Source organism: Equus przewalskii, chromosome 7 (genome assembly GCF_037783145.1).
Source record: "Equus przewalskii isolate Varuska chromosome 7, EquPr2, whole genome shotgun sequence".
Taxonomy (NCBI): Eukaryota; Metazoa; Chordata; class Mammalia; order Perissodactyla; family Equidae; genus Equus; species Equus przewalskii.
Window position 1 is genome coordinate 1,172,173 of NC_091837.1, and position 19,136 is coordinate 1,191,308.

At 53.4% G+C, this 19,136-nt stretch overlaps 2 protein-coding genes across 15 annotated transcripts in view; one reads left to right on the forward strand and one right to left on the reverse strand.

Annotated features, from left to right (window-relative positions):
- Positions 1-2,674: 2,674 nt before the first annotated feature.
- Positions 2,675-6,354, reverse strand: TSSK1B (testis specific serine kinase 1B). The gene is made up of 2 exons (XM_070628157.1): positions 6,268-6,354; positions 2,675-4,390 (listed from the first exon to the last, which is right to left on the reverse strand). The coding sequence occupies exon 2, from the start codon at positions 3,970-3,972 to the stop codon at positions 2,878-2,880; it is 1,095 nt and encodes a 364-aa protein (XP_070484258.1). The 5' UTR covers positions 3,973-4,390; positions 6,268-6,354; the 3' UTR covers positions 2,675-2,877.
- A 102-nt stretch (positions 6,355-6,456) lies between these two features.
- DGCR2 (DiGeorge syndrome critical region gene 2) overlaps positions 6,457-19,136 on the forward strand; it is an 89,267-nt gene continuing 76,587 nt past the window's right edge. For 10 of the 14 annotated variants that reach the window (XM_070628142.1, XM_070628144.1, XM_070628152.1 and 7 more), the window contains exon 1: positions 6,465-6,794. In XM_070628142.1, the coding sequence (XP_070484243.1) occupies positions 6,716-6,794 (79 nt within the window). In that variant the 5' untranslated portion in view covers positions 6,465-6,715. Of the gene's footprint in view, positions 6,795-19,136 lie in introns of all 14 variants that reach the window. The other 4 variants (XM_070628146.1, XM_070628148.1, XM_070628150.1 and 1 more) reach the window with 3 other exon arrangements.

A 19,136-nucleotide genomic window follows, 5' to 3' on the forward strand; every position in this document is an offset into this window, starting at 1 on the left:
CAAGTCATGTTTGGAGGTGATCCCTGGCAGAGCCGCAGAGGATGGGCTTTGGGGTGAGTGAGGCTAGGGCCTTTGACTAGCAAGAGGAGGCTGGAGCAGGGCGGGCCTGCAGGGATCAGGTGACAGGGAGAGAGAAGGATCTGGTGTGCTGGTCAGCGAGTGGGTGGGGCCTCGGGCGGAGCCAGGGTTCTGGAGGTCCTGGGGTGGCAGCACCCAGAGCATTGACGGTTAAGAGCAAACACATGGGTGAGGAGGTGTCCAGAATTATATCAGTTTGGACCTTTGTGAGGAGGGGGTGTGTTGTAGCTGTTGGAACCCTGGGATAGAACATCGTTTGTATCTCTCAAATGGTCTTTTGCTCCTGGAAACAAAGTGAAAACCCTTTTCGGGGCACATACGTGGGTTTTGCTTTGGAAAACACGGCCTCCTGTATGTCTCCTTAGGTACTTTGGAAGCCCCACAGTTCGTTCGTCCTCTGTCGCAGGCGTGTGTCACAAGTTGCCAGGACAGGTGTGCCGTGCTGTGTGCTTGGTGTTCAGGGGGAGAGTGGGGAAGGCCTCTTTCTACGTGGGTGGTCGGGGAGGTGATGGAGGCAGCAGACGAAGGATCAGTAGTGCATGTGATGTCCTAAAAGGACACAGCTTGGCAAGGGTGTTTGAGGGCGGGAGGGAGCGTGGCAAGCCAAGGAGGCCACCTTGAGGGTCTTGAGCCTAGAGCCTTGGGGGATCACCAAAGGAGTCTGAGCCAGGGCCAAACCCATTGGGTTGAGCAGCTCACAGGAGTAGCCTAGCATGTGAGGCCACCTGGGGAGGAGTAGGCTTCAGTCACCTGGGCCACTGGTTCCCACTGTGTGACTTCAGGCAGTCACCCACCCTCTCTGAGCCACCTCCTCACTTGTAAAGCACACAGTAGGTGCTCCTTCCTGCAGTCCCTCCTGGCTTGGGCTGCGGTGAGTCACTCCTAGGGCCTCTCATCATGCACTGCCCACTGCCCTGATGACCACAGCAGGCCACAGAGCTGACTGAGGGGAGGAGGGTCACGAGGCTCTCCTCAGGCTGTCCCCACCCAGCTGGCCCCACGTGCTCTGGAATTCTCTTCCATCACCAGACGGGCCGAGCGTGTCTGGGCTCCTGAGGCCCACGGGAAAAACTGGAGGGCTCCTCCAGTATCACTCAGGGCCTGTTCTATGCTTGGACGCTGAGCACTCGCAGGCCCGCCCTGGCAGGGCTCACAGTGGCAGGCTGCTGAGTGCTATCAGGGGCTCCCAGAAGGATTTGTGGAGGCCACGGCCCTTTGGCTGAGCCTGGAGAGATGGGCAAATTCTGCAGGGGTATATCCACAAGCATGGTATGTCCACAAGGCATGTACGTGTAGGGGTGAGGGAGGCGGCTGGGAGGCCAGGAGGACAGACCTGGGAGGACCCCAAAGCCCAGGCACTGGGATCCTATCCACAAGCAGCAGGAGCCAGACTGTGCGGGGAGGGGGTTCTGGCCACTGTGGGAGGTGATGGGAGGGCAGGGACAGAGGCCTTGGTGGTGGCTGAACCATGACACATAGGAGCATGGAGATATGACGACAGAATGGGTGAAGGTGGTTATGGGGAGAGGGAGGAGCCAGGCAGAGTAGGGGACTCCATGGGGTGGGGTACTCACTGAACCTTCTCCCAGGGGACTGGGGTTGGGGTCTTCCCAAGACACTGACATGGGCAGGGGGAGAGGTGAGTCTGAAGGCTCTTGTGCTCTTGGTTTGTTAAACTCACAGGTCTACGTGAGGTTGTCCAGAGTGAACCCAGAGCAGGAAGAGAAAGGGGCTGCCATGGCCGAGGTGAGGACTGCCTGAGAAACGACACAGGCAGGGCCCTGTAGGGCACAGCAGCCAGTGCTGCCAAATGTAGGCCTGTGCCCTCTGCAGAACACTGGTGGCTGCAGGGGCCAGGCATGCATTGAGAGGATGCCTGTCCTCTGTCCTACTCACCACTATCAGCTTGTCTACTCTGACTGGGAGCATCACCTATGGGGACAGACTGGGAGTAGAGGGGAATGGGATGTGGTCAAGGCCACACAGTGACTGTGGGACACACAGGCTGGAGTGTGGCTGGGCCATTGGAGTCCCCTGCTTCTGGGCAGGGGGAATGACAGGGTGGGGTGACTCAGGGCACCTTCGAGAACCAGGTCCGGGCTGGACACCGGGGAACCCCTGATGAACAGAACGAGTTGCCCACCAGGGTGGGGAGCTAAAGAGGGGCCAAGAGGCTGGTCCACCTGCCTTCTGTAGGCCCCTCCCCTCCAGCAGCCTTGTGGGGACGACTGCACTGGAGTGTTGAGGGCTCAGCCCCTCAGCCCCAACTGCAGACAGAGCCAGCTCTCCCAGAGGGATGCCCCCTCCTCTGCAGGCAACCACCTTGCCCTTCCTGGTCCTGTCCTCTCTTTGTCCCCTCCCCACCCCAGCACCACACTCATGGCCTCCCTGTTGAAGCAGCATCTTCCTCACTCAGCACTCTGCTCTGGTCCAGGGCCTGAGGTCACTGTCAGGGCAGGGCACACAGGGATGTATTTTCCCAAGCAGGAAGTGATGCACAGTGCAATCTGATCTGAAGAGTGGGGAGCCAGGGGGAGTGCAGCATCCTCTCCCTGGAGGACCGCTGTCAGTTGGGGTAAAGACATTCACCTTGGAGTCTGCACTAATATAGTGATTTATTGCTTCTTTAGCCACGTGGGCTTCCAAGTTCAAAGGGAGGGAAAAGAAACTGACGAAAATAGTGGCTCATCCGGTATTGTCTTCCTTGTCTGGCTCATCCCTCGGCTTCTTCAGAGCTCACGCCTCAAGCCGTGAGCTCTGCTTCATTCCCTGCAGGCCCCCTGGGCCGCAAGAGGCTCGCTAGGTGTGCGTCTCTGAAGGCTGCGGAGGGGCCCCTTCCTCTGTCTCCCTGCTCGACTGCTCGCTGGTGAGGCCCTTGGTCTCCGACTGCCTTGACACCTGCCCTTGCAGTTTGTCCTCCTCTGGTTTTGTCTCGGGCAGTGCCTCTTCTTGGGGCTCCAGCTGGGTGGCGGACTTCTTGTCAGAGCCAGGCTCAGGGGTCCACGCGGGCTCAGTGCCCCGGGAACTCTCGCCCTCCTTGTTGATGGCTGCACAGGACAGGCCCCGGGCCTTGGGCTGTACCCAGCAGTGGCTGAGGATCTCATCGATGTGCAGCCGCCGGTTGACGTCTGGCTGTAGCATGCGGTAGATGAGGTCCTTGCACTCGCCTGTCAGGTGCTTGGAGCGTGGGAAGTTGACGCGGTGCTCCTTCTGGATGCGCAGCATCTTCTTGATGTTGGAGTCATCATAGGGCATGGAGCCGCACACCATGATGTAGAGGATGACGCCCAGGCTCCAGATGTCGTACACCTTGGGCTGGTAGGGAATGCCCTGTAGTACCTCGGGGGCCGCGTACGCCGCCGACCCGCAGAAGGTCTTGCTCAGTGTCAGTCGGCCACTGTCGTCCCGCAGGCAGCGCTTGGAGAAGCCAAAGTCGGACAGCTTGATGTTGAAGTCCTTGTCCAGGAGAAGGTTCTCACACTTGAGATCTCGGTGGACGACATCCAGGTCATGGCAGTACTTGATGGCTGAGGAGAGCTGGTGGAACTTATTGCGAGCATCATCTTCATGCAGGGCTCCCCGGGTTTTGATGAACTCAAGGAGGTCGCCCTGGACCCCGAGCTCCATGACGATGTAGACCTTGCCATCTGATGTCTCGAAGATTTCATAGGTCTTGACGATGGAGCGATGGTTTAGCATGGCCAGAATCTCAATTTCCCGGGGAAGGAATTTCTCCAAGAAGTCCGTGGGGGCTTTCTTGCGGTCGATGATCTTGACCGCCACGTTGAACTTCAGGCGCTCAGAGTAAGCGGATTTGACTTTTGCGTATGAGCCCTCTCCCAAATTTATCCCCATGATGTAGCCTCGTCGCTTGAGGACGGCAGCATCATCCATGGTGCCGGGAGTGCCCAGTGCCTCTGAGCCTGCCCTCTACATCCCTGCGGGACATGGGCCAGCAGCGTCCTCATTTACACTGTGGACAGAGAGTCCTCTGGGCTGGCCAGGCCTGCTGTCCCTGCCTCCTAGAGGCCAAGACTCTGGGGTAGAATGTTCAGTTTTGTCTCCCAGGTGACTTCGGTGGGTGAAGTCATAAAGGAGGAGTGCCCTGGGGGAATGAGGCTCTGGCCTGAGGCACTTGGACTTGGAACTCTGGAAGGCCGGCCAGTGGGCTGGGGCCGACTGAAGGCCAGTGGAGAATGGTCTTGCGCTTGGCTGAGACCTGAGGTAGGAGGGGGGCTGTGGGGAATATAGCAGCCTGCTCAGGCCTCCAAACCTGCGGCCAGTATTGCTTATGGAGCAGTGGGGCTGGTTACTGCAACCCAGGGCATCCCAGGAAACGCAGGGTGGGTGGTCATATCAGTCCAGGTCCCGGCAGGAAACAGAAGACATACTCAAGTTAGGGCAGTCTGAGGAGGGTGTAATAAAGGGATGATTTACACAAGTGGGAACAGTGTAGGGAACCCCAAGGGTAGTAACAGACTCCAAGAAGAAGGAAGGGATGGTCACTGGAACCTGGGAAGAGAGAGGCAGTGACCTTAGGTGGAGGCCACAGTGACCCCACAGAGAGGGAGTTGGGGGAAAATGTCCCTGATGTCTTTTCCCTCCCATCAGCCCTGGAAACCCTTGACAGGTGTCCACATAGGCAGCCTGCAGGCCACACAGCAGGGCTGAGAAAGCTGGAGGTTGATCAGGAGGGGCAGGCTCCTGGCCTAGCGGTCACTGCAGTTTAGGAAGCCAGGGCTCTGCCTTTGGCCTGCATGGTTTGGTCGTACTTTTCATCTTCCTATATTTTTCTTTCCTCATCCGAACCTTTGCCAACCTGCTTCTCCAACAGTGGCTCTGCTGGGGGACAAGTGGCAGGGATTTCTGATCTTGGCCCTGAGTTCTCTCCCAGGGGTCTGTCCAGCCTGTAGCCCTGGCTGGGCTCCCAGGACAGATCTGGGGCTGGGGGCAGAAGGCAAGGCTTGGATCCCACTCTGAGTGCCAGCAGCTGCTCCTGGGAATGCTCCCTGAGGATGGTATAAGTGGCCAGGACAGCATTGGACAGGGACCAATGTTTCTGCCAGCAGTGGGGCCCCTCTGCTGTGATAGCCCCATTGTCTAGCACCTGCTTCAGGGCAGGAGCAGGCAGGTCTGGCCTAGCTTTGGGTTTCACCTTGGTCATATCCACCCAGAGGGAGTGGGTGCCTCTCCCTCAGATGACCCTGAGGGTCGCAGGCTGGAATACTGGGACACTCAGGAGGACCATGCCTTGAAGGGGCCTGGGAGGACTGCTTGTGGGGAGTGAGTCCATGGGGCTGGAGGTGGGCCAGGCTGGGATGGGTCCCCACCAGCCTTGGCCCTTTTCTGTTGGCTCTGCTCCCATCTTCACCCTCTTCCGCAGCGCTGACACCCCGTGTCAGGCCTTATGTGCGTGGCTGCTGCTCCTTCCTTTGGACAGCTTGTTCCTCTCCTGCTAGAACACCCCATCTGCTCTGTCCCTCAGCACGGTCACCTTGTTCTCGATGACAGGTGCGAGGCCAGCACTTGAAGCACTATCCCCAGCAGCTTTCCCCTACGCAGACCTGGCCTGCTGTGGCAGCAGCTGTGCCCAGCCTTCCTTGCCCTTCCCCACCCCCCGCCGTGTGTAGGCAGGGCCCTTCCTCCAGAAGCCAGCCTTGCTCCACACGCTCTCTGGGATGGGACTTCCCCTGTCAGCGCTCCCGGTATGACACTCCTGTAGGCTATTTCCTCATCTGTTTGAAACACTTTCAGTTGTGTGCGCCGATGAAGCCACACCTGCCTGTTCCTTACAGGGTTGATCCTTCTTCCCCACCCCCAGAACCTCCTCAAAGATAGTCCAGGTCCCTCCCATCTTCCTCATCCTTTTTCCACAGCGGTTCAGCTTTAAAAAGACTACTTTAGGGCGCACTCTTGGGCCGCTGACGGGACCTGGGCTTGCAGGTGTGCAGAATTGGAAAACCCTTCGTGTCCCAGGGTCCTGCTTCAGCCGCGTCCCCCTCCCCCGCCTCCCTGCGTCCCGCCTGCTCCATTCACGCTCTGCCCCTGGGCCGCCCGCGGCCCCTCGCCCCCGCCCTTGTCTGTGTCCGTCATCTTGGTCCGGTGCCCCTCCCCTACCGCTCTGCCCCGCGCCTCGGATCCTTGGCCCTTTGGAGGCCCTACAAGCTAGGCTCCGCCCCCGAGCCCCACCTCTCTGCTTAGCCAACGGCGCACTTCACCCCTCGTGGCCACGCCCCCCGTCGGGCCCTCCCCGCAGTCCCCGCCCTCCGCCTCCCTGACCTTAGGCCTCGCCCCCTTCGGGCGCTCCGCCCCCCGCCCGGCCAATGGTCCGCACGCAGGCCCCGCCCCCCACCTCGGCGCTGATTGGCTGGCGCCGGCGTGCGGGCGGGAGGCGGGGCGGCGCGGAGCCGAGCAGGACGGCCGCCATCTTGCGCGGAGCCGGAGTCGGAGCCCGAGGCCGCGGCCGAGAGTGCGCTCCAGCCCGCGCCCAGCCCCTCAGCGGCCCAGCCGGAGACCTCTCCCGCCGCCCCTCCGCGCCCGGCCCCGGCCCCTCCTCGGCGCCTGACCCTCAGCCCGGCCCGGTCCGGCCTCCCCGCGGGGTCACGCGGCCGCCCCGGGGACGATGAACGGAGGATAAATGGTGCCCAAGGCAGACAGCGGTGCCTTCCTGCTGCTCTTCCTGCTCGTGCTCACCGTCACCGAGCCACTGCGGCCAGGTGCGCGGCGCGGCGGGGGCGGCGGGGCGGGGCGCGCGGGCGGTCGGGGCGGGGCGGGCGGGGGTCGCCGGGACCTCCCTCCGCCTGGCCGGCTGTGTCCCCAGAGGGCGCCGCCCCCTCGCCGGGACCGAGCCGTGAGTTTACGTGGGCTCAGGTTGCCGCGCGTGTCACGGAACTTTGTTCTGGAGGGATGTTGCTTTTGGACCCGCATCCATGGAGCTCTGCATGCTTGGAGGTTGACGGAAGCGAGACTGTGCGGGGCTCGACCTCGCCTCGGGGGCCTGCGGGTGCTCTGGCTGCGCCCGTGGGGCGCGGCCTCCTTGCTGGCCCAGCGGCTGGGCTCAGGCTGAGTGCTGGGTGTCGAGAGAGCTGCTCGTGGAGGCGCCAGGTTTCCCAGGCTTCCGCCCAGCAGTGGTTGGTGCCAGCGTCTCAGCCTTGGAAACTCCTCCGCTGCAGAGCGGTAGCTGTGTCGCTTACCGTCACTCCGTGAGGTGTTGCACTTGAGAAGTGCTCGGCTCAGAGACCGGCCCCGAGGAGGTACTAGGGTCCGCGAGCGTCGCGCGCAGAGACCGACGCGCTGCATCGCGGCTGTGTTGCCGCCCTCGGAGCCTGCACAGTGCCAGGCACTTAGGAGTGCGCCTTGTGTGTGATGATTAAATGCTTTTGGAACTCCACTTGGAGTTTGTGTTTTTATAAGTAGGCTTGTGGTGGGGAATCAGAATCATGGCAGCTAGAAGGCCCCACATAATTTTCCTCTTTATCTGTGTTTGGCGTATGCCTCCTTCCTTGAACTGCAACAAGAAAATCAAATCCCCAAATGCAGGGCCGATTTATCCATCAGGCACAGGAGGCCCGGTGCTGGGGGTCCCCAGTGCTTTTCGTAGCCCGCAAAAATGTTTGATTTCTTTTAAAATTAGCGGGAAAAACTCCGAACTTTTAGGTCAAGAAAATTAGTAATATACATATGTAAATACATTCATCTTTACACTAACACAGTTGAAAAGCATGATTCTTAATTTTTTTATGTGCAGCAGGGAGCCCATGAAGGCGGAAGTGCCCAGGGCTTTCTGAACACTGTCAGGCCCTGGTGTTTGAAGGCAGGCTGGGGAGCCCAGCAGTGTGCATCCTTGCCGTGGCCTAGCCAGGCTCCCACCCCGGACATGCTGCGTCTCTCTGCTCCCCAGTGTCTACATGGTGGCCAAGGACCCGGGCCCATGCTCAGCCTGAAGGCTCTCCAGTGACACATCTCTGGGCTTCCTGAGTGGAGCTGGTTGCTCACTGCTTTTGATGTTCTTTGGGCAGTGGAGTAACTAGAAGTGGGTGGCATTGGTAGGAAAGGAAGCCAGGAAAAGGGCCACCTGTTGAGGGGGGTATTGTGTGGACTCTTGGGACCAGAGCCAATGGGTTTGCGGGTTCTTGTGATTGGGTTGTTGAGGAGACGTGTCTGCACCTGAGGAGAGGTGAAACATCACCCTGTTCTGGCTCCTGGGTCCCAGTTTTACACATCAGGTCCTGGACTCTGAGGGATAAGGCCATATATCGCGCCTTTCTTCCTCGGAGTGCCTCTGGTTCCAGGTCTAGCATCTCCTTCCTGGATGATGGACGGTGACCAATGTCCCCCACTCCTTTTTCTTTACTGTGTATCCACAAATCCTGCCAACTAGCCAGCAGCAATTCAAGTGTCTTCGAGTCCTTGCTGCTTGCCCCCATCGCTAAGGATGCTCAAATGAAGAGAATAAACTTCTCCCGCTAGGAGTGCGCTTTAAGTGTGGAAGCAGAGACTAAGTATAAATCAGTCCCCTGAATGTGGGCGCCCAGAGGCAGGTGGCAGAGGTGGCCAACCGTTTGTACCTGTGAAGCAGGTTCACTGGAGACCTCACACTTAGGTCTGAGTTGGGGTGGGGAGGTGGCTCTGGTAGAGGGAGCAAAGTTACCTTTTCATTTCATGACTCTCCAGATCAGAACTTTGCAGCAGACCCTAGTGGTGTCTTGACTTGTCCTTCAAAACCTGGGGGACTCCAGCTGGCTCCCTGATTTTGGTTGGGCAGCAAGGACGGGTCTCATGCCGGGTCAGATATTCTTGTGTGTGCTTTGTGTCCTTCCCGGCAGGGCTCTGCTGGCTGGCATTTGCAAGGGTCTGCTTCTCCGGTCTTGGCCTGCCTTCTTTCTCTCAGAGTCCTGGCTTAGACCCGTATTTGGGTGTGAGGAGGGCACCAGCAGGAACCTGCTTCCTGGGAAGGAGGCGGGTGGGGAGGGTGTCCTTTGATTTCTGCCAGGTGGAGCCTTTGACGACCTGGGCCAGGCCACTGTTGGCCCCTCTCTGATGCAGGCCCGTGTCTGAGGACTTTCAAGCGGTGTGGGCAACGGGAGAGTGCTAAACTTGACTTTTTGCCAAAGTTTCTTTTAAATGCATGCTTGCATTTTATATTTACATAAGTGCATTTCTTGGTTGATTGAGGATGTGTTTTGTGACAGGCACTGTTGTAGCACTAACATGCATTGATTTATTTAACTCTCTGGTGGTTCCTGTGAGGTACTGTTATTAGCCCCATTTTACACATGGGGAAACTGATCTATGCTATAGAGAGCTCATCAAGTTAAGTGACTGAGATTTCAATCCCAGAAGTCTGGCCTGCCCCCATCATGCATCCTTTTTGTTGTTGTTGCTGTATAGAATTTAATTGTGTATATATCTCTTTATCCAATTATATATCCATTCCACCTTTGATGAGCATCTGGGAGGTTTAAAGTATTTGGCAATCACATCATGCACCCTTGGTCAGGGCTCTGTCCACTCTTGCTGTGTATGTCCTGCCCTGGAGCCCCACCTGCGGAGCCCCAGGCTGCCTCTCCTCCTGTTCACCCAGTGGTTCTCTAGGTGGGGATGCAGAACCTTTTTCCACCTTAATACTCCAGTCTGAGGGGTAGAACCAGCCCTCCTCCCACGTCCCTTCTATGGTTAGCCATAATGGCCAGTGATGATGTGTGATCATGTCCACTGGGGATGCGGTGAGAAAGGAAGGTTGGGGAGCTCTGCCAAATGGTGACAAACATACAGGGGTGTTTAGGGGCCGCTGCCTGTGATGTCGTCCCGTTGACCCTTTCTCTGTACAAGGAATGCAGCATCAATTGCTGATTCTAAAACTGTTTTTCTAGTGTCAGTTCTGAAAGAGAATCATGCCATGGTTTCAGCTACAACTCCATCCAGGGTTCTTTCCCCTTTTCTGGAAGGGCCTGCTTGCTGTGCTGAACTGGTAAATCCTCAGTGAGCTGACAAGTGGCCACAGGCTTGCCTCTGGAGCAGCACCTGGGGTAGTGAATAGCAAGAGTGTGGATATTTTATAAGCAGAAGTGGTCAAAGCTCGTAGAAGTAGCTGGAAAGTTGAGCCTGCACCTGGGCTTGCCAAGTGCCTCCTGACTTTGGAGCTCTTTTCTCCACAGCCCCCCACCCTATAACCCTGTAGGACTTGCCCTGCCGGCACACTGGGATTTGGGCTTAGTGATTTCATTCTTTTTAGCTGGAAGTAGTGTAACACACTAACCAATCATTCTAGCTAATGAATTGTCTTTTTTTTTTTTTGGTAAAGAAACCTTTTTCTGGGAAATAATTTCAAACTTAAGGAAAGTTGCAAGAATTAAATTAGCTCAAAGAATAACTGCATATCCTCTCCCAGATTTATCTTTTGTTAGCATTTTCCCTTATCTGCCTTATCCTCCTTGTGTGTCCATGTGCTTGTGCATAGATGTGTACACACACGTGTCATTGTTTTCTGAACCATTTGAGAGTCAGTGGCATACTCCATGGCCCTTTCCTCTGAATGCTTTGGCCACTGCAGAGAGCAAGAGGAGGCTCCTGTGCTTGGTGCCCCCAGGAGATGAACAGTGCTGCTCCCCACCCCATTGTTTGCAGTCGCCCCGTGACAAACCCTCACTCCCTCCTGCTGTGGGCAGGCACTGTGTCACCGTGGGGCAGTCTTGAGGGCACAGGAAGCACTGTGGTTGAAGCTCCAGTTGCTTCAGGTGGCTGCGAGTCAGGGTTGGTGTTTCAGTTGGTGGTTCTAGTCTGAGGAGTGAAGGATGTGCTGTTGTTGCATGCTTTGGCGAATGCGCCTGCACCTTCTCACTGCTGTTCGGCTGTGCCTTTCCTGTTCACCTCGCCCAGATGGCTCTCGCTTGCAGCCTTCCCAGGCCTAGCTTACTGGCACTTTCCTCACCCCTTCCCTCCCCTGGCAGTTCCACAGCACTTGAGGCCTACATCGTGGGAGATCTAGTTGTCGGCGCTCCCTGCCCTCCCTGCACGGGTGATGTCTGACCTCTGTTCCTCTCCCTCTCCTTGGCCTAGGGAATCACCTTCTAGTTTCTTGACTCTAAGTGGAATGTGTCAGTGACAACATTTAGGACCTGGTAGATAGCAAGGGATCCATTAGATATCTTTTTCTTGGTATACTGCTAGATTGTTCCCTCATCACATGTGCTTTTGTATTTGGGGTTCTGAGGAGTTGGTGACCAGCCTCCTCCTGTCTGCAGAGCAGGTCAGTAATCCCAAGAGCCCAATTTTGGGCCAACAGTTTGCCAAGCAGAGTGATGGGTGGGCTTACAGTATGGTTCTTATGTGATAGCTGTATTTTTGTTTCTGGTGTTATTTACTGATTGACTTGGGATGTTGAGTGAAAGCCAGTCACATCTTGTCTTGCTGCTGCAAGCTGGGCCATGTGTCCCGTCAGTGTGGACGTGGTCGGCTTTGACAGGGCAAGTCCAGGGGAGGGTGAATGCCCTGTGGGCCATGGTTGGAGTGCAGTAGACCGAGGACCCAGAGCATCCTAGGGTTTCTGGGCAGCAGCCTGGGAGGGAGGAAAGCCGAGGGCTGGCGTTGCATCAAACAGGCTGTCTGTAGAATGAGCAGCTGCAAGTCCAGTGTGATGGTTTAAAAGCACTGACCCTAGAGCTGCACTGCCTGGGGTCAAGTCCCGCTCTGCTGCCCACTCTGTGACTTCTCTGTGCCTCAGTTTCCTCATCTGTAACATGGACATAACAACAGAGCTTGCTTCATGGAGATGTTGTGAGAATGCACTTTGGGACCCCCCCCCTCCCCCCGAGGCTTTGTGTGTGTATGTGCGTAGGGGCATACTTCTTGGGAGAGGGCCCCCACCTTGGAGGCAGCAGGGCACAGTGGCTTTGAGCAGTGTCTGCTATATTGTGAGTGCTACATGAGTCTAGCCATTCCAGTGATCTGAGAGGGGGTGTGTGTGGCTCCTGAGAGCCCCCAAAACAGCCGCAGTACTTTGGACAGGGCTAGGATTGTTCTTACTGACGTTTTGCTCTTTGTCACGTTCATTCTGTGTCCCCTGGGCCTGGTCTGGCACAGAGTGGGCACTCAAAAATCAGTTATTGAACAAATGCACAAATGGCTGTTTATATTTTGACATAAAGAGCAACAGCTCCCTTAGCCAGTGGGCCTCGCAGCTGCCCCTGGTGGGGGTGGCGCAGACAAGGGCCTGCAGGAACGCCTTTGGAGGAGCAGTGGGGGGGTGCTGCAGAGCCAGCTGGCCTGGGCCTCACACTGGGGTGCGCTTGCTCCTGCGGATGTGAGCTGCGCTGAGAGGTGAGAGCAGGCTTCTCACAAACGTGGCTCCTCAGTGAAGTTCACCAGCTGCCCAGCCTGGGGCTGGGAGGAGCTAGGGGCTCCTGGCCTTGCCTGGCGTTGAGGCTTGAGAACCCGACTGCCCCCTGCATGAGGACGTGGCCTGCCCTTCTCCAGACCATCCATAGTACAAGCCTTGCTTGAGAGCTGGCAGAGGCAGGGGCTGCGCACGTTCCTCTCTGCCCAGTGTGGCCGTTGCTTCAGTCATCCTGGGCTGATCATGGTCCCTACTCCCTTCCGGTCCCTCTCTGTAGGCTGGCTTTCCGGATCCCTGGCAGCTGGCCGTCAGTTTGATCGGCTTGCCTCCTGTCTGCCTTTAGCTGTGGACGGCTCTGTGTTGGACGGGACAGAGCTGAAAGCTGAGCCTCAGTGGGTATGCTGGACCAGGAGGGCCTCCGGGTCCACCCTGCTCTCCCGCCCTGTTTCAGAAGCCTTGTTGCCTGGGGGACCTTCTTTAGGAATTCATAGCTGTGGAGAGGATTGCTTGCGGCTGCCTGGGGCACTGGACGAGGGGCAGGAGCCATGGCAGAGGTGTCCTGGCAGGTGAGCTGGGAGACATGAGTGTCTAGGACCCCCTGCGCACTTAGATTGACATCGAGTCTCCTGATGTAGAGGCCTTTTGAGTGCCACTGGCTACCTCCTAGGGTTCCTGGGCCGGTTCGTTTACCTCCAAAGCTCTGTGGTCCTTCTAAGACAGAACGAGAGGACTGAAAGGGATGAGGCTCATTTGGGGCCAAGGCAGGCTTTAGCCCTCTGTGGCTTGTTGGCCACTCCCGGGATGGAGAGAGAGTCTCCAGATTCCCCCTCCACCCCATCAGTGTGAAGGATGCATGCAGAGCCACAGTGAAAGCCCATGACAGTCTGGTAAAAGGATGTTGATTTTTTTTTCCCCACATTTACAGACGTTCATAGACAGATTATTTTGCATAAATGGAACTATGCTTTTTATACAGTTTTTTGAGTTTTTCATTTGACACTGTTTTGGAGCTCTTTGTAGGTCAGTACATAAAGCTTTACCTCATTCTAATTTTTTTTTTTTAATAAGACTTTATGAGGTGCAGGCCTCATGGCCAAGTGGTTAAGTTCACGTGCTCCGCTGCGGCAGCCCAGGGTTTTGCCGGTTCAGATCCTGGGCTCAGACATGGGACCACTCATCGGGCCATGCTGAGGCAGCTCCCACGTAGCAGAACTAGAAGGACCCACAACTAAAATATACAACTATGTCCTGGGGGGATTTAGGGATAAAAAGAAGAAGAAAAAAAGAAGATTCATAATAGTTATTAGCTCAGGTGCCAATCTTTAAAAAAAAAAGGCTTTATGAGAACTTTCCTCAGTTGTACTTTTGTCTGTGGGGTGTGGTTCTGGGGGAAACCTCTTATCCAAACTTTTCATCAAGCAGAAGCTGCAAATTAGTGAGATTTACAGTTAGAGGTGGCATACCTTATAAAATACACAAGTAGTACTTCCCGCTGACCGTTCCCAGACCCTCGTGGATTTGTCTCAGTCTAAAACTGATCTGCCACAGCTCCAGGTTGGACTCCTGATTTTTACATGTGTTTATGCTGTAGCTCAAATTTGTGTGCTTATTTATCTAAATGGCATAATTTCGCGAAGGATAATTTAGCATTAGAGTGGTCATGCAGGGAAACTTTGACATAAAGTTACACAGTTGAGAGGTGCTTTAAGGGCATACATGAAGCCAAATCCCAAAGATCCAATGGTCTGCATTCTTTTATTGCTTTGAGGAAGGCTTAATTCCAAAAGGAATTAAGATTTCAAAGTATGTTTCTTCAGAAGGAGGCAAAGGGATACCGCCTTCTTTTTTAAAAAGTTTTTGCTTTGGAAACATTTCATACCTACCAGTTTCAAGAGTAGTACTGTGAACTCCACCTGTATACAGTTCACCTAAATCCACCGATTGTTAACATTGACTCACCATATATTTGCATGCTTGCTAGCTCGCTCGCTCTCTTGCTCTGTGTATACAGATATAAAATATATCTCATACACGCACGCCATTTTTTGCAGAACTCTTTGAAACTAAGTTGCAGGCATCATGGCCCTTCATTTCTAAATCCCTCAATTTATATTTCCTAAGAACAAGGCCATTCTCTTATAATCACAGTATAGTTGTCAAGTTTAGGAAGTGTAACACTGATGGAGTGCTGTCATCCATATCCCCATTTTGCCAGTTGTCCTATTTACAACATATTTTTTTTCCCAATGAAGGATTCAACCTGGGATCATATGTTGCATTGTCACGTGTATTTAATCTTTTTTTTTTTTTGGAGGAAGATTAGCCCTGAGCTAACTACTGCCAATCCTCCTCTTTTTGCTGAGGAAGACTGGCCCTGAGCTAACATTCGTGCCCATCTTCGTCTCCTTTATATGTGGGATGCCTACCACAGCATGGCTTTTGCCAAGCAGTGCCATGTCCGCACCTGGAATCCAAACCAGCGAACTCTGGGCTGTCAAGAAGCGGAATGTGCGAACTTAACTGCTGCACCACCAGGCCGGCCCCTCATCTTTTTAAATCTGGAACAGCTTTGTCTTCATGGCATGAAGTTTTTGAAGAGTACAGGCCAGTCATTTTATAGAATATTCCTCAGTTTGGGTTTATCAGATTGTTTCCTTGTAATCCGATTCAGTTGATCTTTTTTGGCAAAAGTGACCCCTCAGGACCTTGAGCCCTCCTCAGTGCATCCAGAGGCACTGTCTCTCCATTTGTCCCAGGAATGGTGATGTTAACTTGGCCTCGTGGTGAGGTGGCCTGGTTGCGTTTCTCCTGGAACGGCGCCTTTTCCCCTTTGTGAGTGGCAGGCACTCCGTTGGGAGGGAGAGACCCCCACCTGGTGGTTTGAAGCGTCCGGTGATGATTCTTACCTGAATCGATTACCATGTGATGGTTGCTAAATGCTGATTTTTTCTTACCATTCTTTCTTTTAGTAGTAGTCGGCTATAAAAAAGAGCTTTCTCTTCCTTTTTATTTTTTAGTATCACTGTGGACTCATGAATTCTTTTTACTCAGTGTGTTGTCTGTTATTGCCATTATCCATTTTGATGCTTATGTTGTAATTGATTTCGGCAATGGAAACCTCTTCAGGCTGGCTTCTGCATCCTGCTGATATGTCCCTGTCGATTTTGAACATTCCTTATTACCAGGCTCATCGTGTATCTTGCCTGCCCCAGGCATTTTCCCACAGAGCACTGGTTCTTTTAGTGGGAGATGGTGCTTAGAAACCAAGATTTTGGTCTTAGGTGTGTTCATTGCTACTAGGATGGTGCTGCCACTAGACCTTTCAGTCTAGCTGAGGTATGTGTGTGTGCATGTGTCGGTCTCTGTGTGTGTCTCTCCTTGTGTAAGTTTATACTGTTTCTTTTAGTTCCAGCCTTGCATTACAGGATCTTGCTTGCTTTCCCTGTTTCATGTTGGTATCTCCCTTTTTCTACAGTGAGAACTCTGGCTTCCAACAACATGAGTAGATTTACTCATTTGCATAATCCTACAGCACCCGCAGAATAGTTTCAAAAGTACTACCAAAGCAAATCGATTGGGTAGAGTTTGATTTTTTTTTGTCTTGAGACTGATGATGTATACTCAAAGTACTGGGTCTAAAAGCTACTTGGATTAATTCTCTTCTCTCTTCCGTGTATGTCTGTTACATAGTTAGGTTGAAAACTGTGTTGATTTGAAACGACTTTTATTAAATGATTCTGAGGGAGATGTTTACTGTAATCTCATTCTTATAACAGGCTTCTATTTCATTACACTAATTGGCAAGGAGACATTTCAGTTTTTAATAGGTTGTATTATTTTCCTGGGTAAATTAAAAAGTCATTTTTAAGAGTAGATATTTATGTGGTTTTAACGCATCAACTCTCATTCGTATATACAGTCATGCACTGCATAACGACATTTCAGTCAGTGATAGAACACATATATGACAGTGGTCCCATGAAATTAGTACCATAGAGCCTAGGTGTGTAGTAGGCTATACCATCTAGGTTTGTGTAAGTGCACTCTATGATGTTTGTGTAATGACAGAATTGCCTAATGATGCATTTCTCAGAACGTATACCTGTCAGTAAAGCAACTGTATTTGAAAATGAATTAGTTTTCATTTCTAAGAGTCTTGAGACCTGGTTGTCCTACTTTTGCCATTGATTGTGATTTTGGCAAGTCCTTCTTTCTGATTTCAGTTTCTTCAAGAAAATAATTGGAGGGCTGAGATGTCCAGGGGTCATTTGGGCTCAAGTTTGTTTAATAGCCTCCCAATCCCCCAATCCATCACCATTTGCATTTCCTGTCCTCCCAGAGCTCTGCCAGTCTCTGGGGGTGCAGTGGTGTGGGGCAGCTGTCTGGAGGAGGGGCCGAGCTCGGCCCGGGAGTTTGGGCGTAGGTGTGCACATGGTTTATCCGCCAGCCCTGTTTGGTGAGGAGGCAATGAGCAGGTAGTAGGTCTGTTTGAGAGATTGGGATGCCGAAGCCCAGAGAGGATAATTAGCTTGCCTGATGTCATCACTTGGCTTTTAAGTAGAAGCAGCAGAAACCAGAAAGTCAGGACTGCTGTCTTGAGCATGTGCCCTGCCTCCTGCAGCATGATTCCAAACAGGATGAAAGAGCTGAGTGGAGATGAACCATCTGGTGCCCACCCGCCGAAGGACCAGCTCCTCACCACGTGGAGGCCCTCCGTGCTCTGCGGCTCCGGCTCGGCTGCCGTCATGTGTGGACACGGACGCTGCCACAGCTCTTTAGACCCACCTGACCTCTTTAGACTTGTTCAGGGAGTTAGCATTTTAGTGGCCTCCCTGGTGACCTCACCAGCCTGTGATTGCAATCAAATGAATGTGTACATTTCAAGCAGCTTGGGAGGCTTGTTAGTAATCCTGTCGCTCCATGGACTTTGAACCATGTAGATGGACCTCTTAAGAAACATTGCTCAAAGTTCTGCTCAGTGACCAGAAGAAGGTATTTTAAAAGTAAAAGTTTCATATAACTGAATGTAGAACTGATAATACTTTCAAGAAATGGAAGGTAACACCAAAAATGATTAGGACACACAATAAAGCAATGTTTTAAAATTGTCTTGATGCTGCTGTGTGTTTCTCCTTTATGATTGCAATGTGAGGTGTGATGCCCTTTTTATAGAAAGTGGGGACTCATATCACCCTTACTTTACAGATGAAGAAACAGCTTGGAAGAATAAGTGGCCAGCCCAGAGGCCTCCCTTCTGTGAGTGGTGGAGCAGTGTGGGACCCTGGGCGGCCTGGAGCTCCCGCTTGGTGTAGCACAGCTTCAGGAGGTCCTTCGTGAGCCTCAGCTCTTTTGCCCTCTGCTCCTTCTTGTCTTTCTCCCCCTGCCTTTTCACCTTGAACCTCCTCACCCGCTGTTTTTATTGCCTTCCTCCCCATAGCCTTGGCCACCAGTGCCACAGTGTTAACGCCCCGTAACCCGCTGCTTCCTCATGAATGCCCCTCAGGCAGCTCACGCTAGGCCTGTCAGGAGCTGAACACTCCCCTGCTGACCTGGTCCTGTAGTCTTCGTCTTGGTTCTTAGCTGCTGCTGCTGCTGTCATCATCCTCCTCACCATCATCACCCCCCTCCCCCATTTCTGAGCGTCATGCTCTCTGCTAAGCACTTGGTGTGCGATAGCTCTGTTAACCCTAACTGTAACCCCACTGTTTAGATGGAGGTTTTTTTGTGTTGAATCTTACTCTCGATTTTGCTCCTGAAAGAAGTGCTTGAAATGAAACGTTCAGGCTGTAAATGTTAACTTTGTGCATTCTTTCAAGAGGCCCATTAATGATAAGCTGTGTGCTTTTTTGAGTGTAATCCTGCGGGGGTTCAAGTGGGCTTCAGAGCTCGGCCCCGCTGAGCTAGCCTAAGGAAGGAGCCGGGGCGCGCCTCGCTGCCGATGGCTGGGCCTTAGCGGCAGTCTCCTTTTAGGATGCCCCAGATGGGCAGTCCTGCTTTCCTGCAGGAGTTAGTTTATTTGGGTTTGATATTACCCATATGACTTCAAAAGCCCTCCATGTCTTGTTTGTGCTTGTGAGGGTTAGGTGCAGCCCACCGTCATTCGACACACGGGGAAGCTGGCCTGGGGAAGGACGTGGGGAGACTTCATTCTGTTTCCTCTAAATGGGGATAGTACTGACCTGAGAGGATCGTTGACTGGATCCACGGAAACAAGGCTTAGTGCTTTTTTTTGTTTTTGTTTTTTTTAAATTGTAAAAAACACATAAAATATACCGTCTTAACCATTTTTAAATGTACAGTACAGTCGTGTTAACTCTGTGTACCTTGTTGTGCAACAGATCTCTTAGAGCTTTTCCGTCTTGCCAAACTGAAACTCAATACCCACTGGACAGCTTCCCTCTCCCCCTCCCCCCAGCCCCTGGCAACTACTGTTCTCTTTTCTGTTTCTGAGAGTCTGGACTACTGTAAGTACCTCGCAGAAGTGGAATTGTGGAGTATTTGTCTCTTTATGATTGGCTTATTTCGGTTAGCCACGTCCTCGAGGTTCATCCATGTGGCGGAATGTGACAGAATTCCCTTCTTTTGTAGGCTGAAGAGCATTCCGTTCTCTGACTGTACCACATCTTCTTTATCCATTCATCTGTGGTAGTCACTTGGGTTGCTTTCACTTCTTGGCTGTTGGGAAAAATGCTGCGATGCACATGGGCGTGCACATATCTCTTTG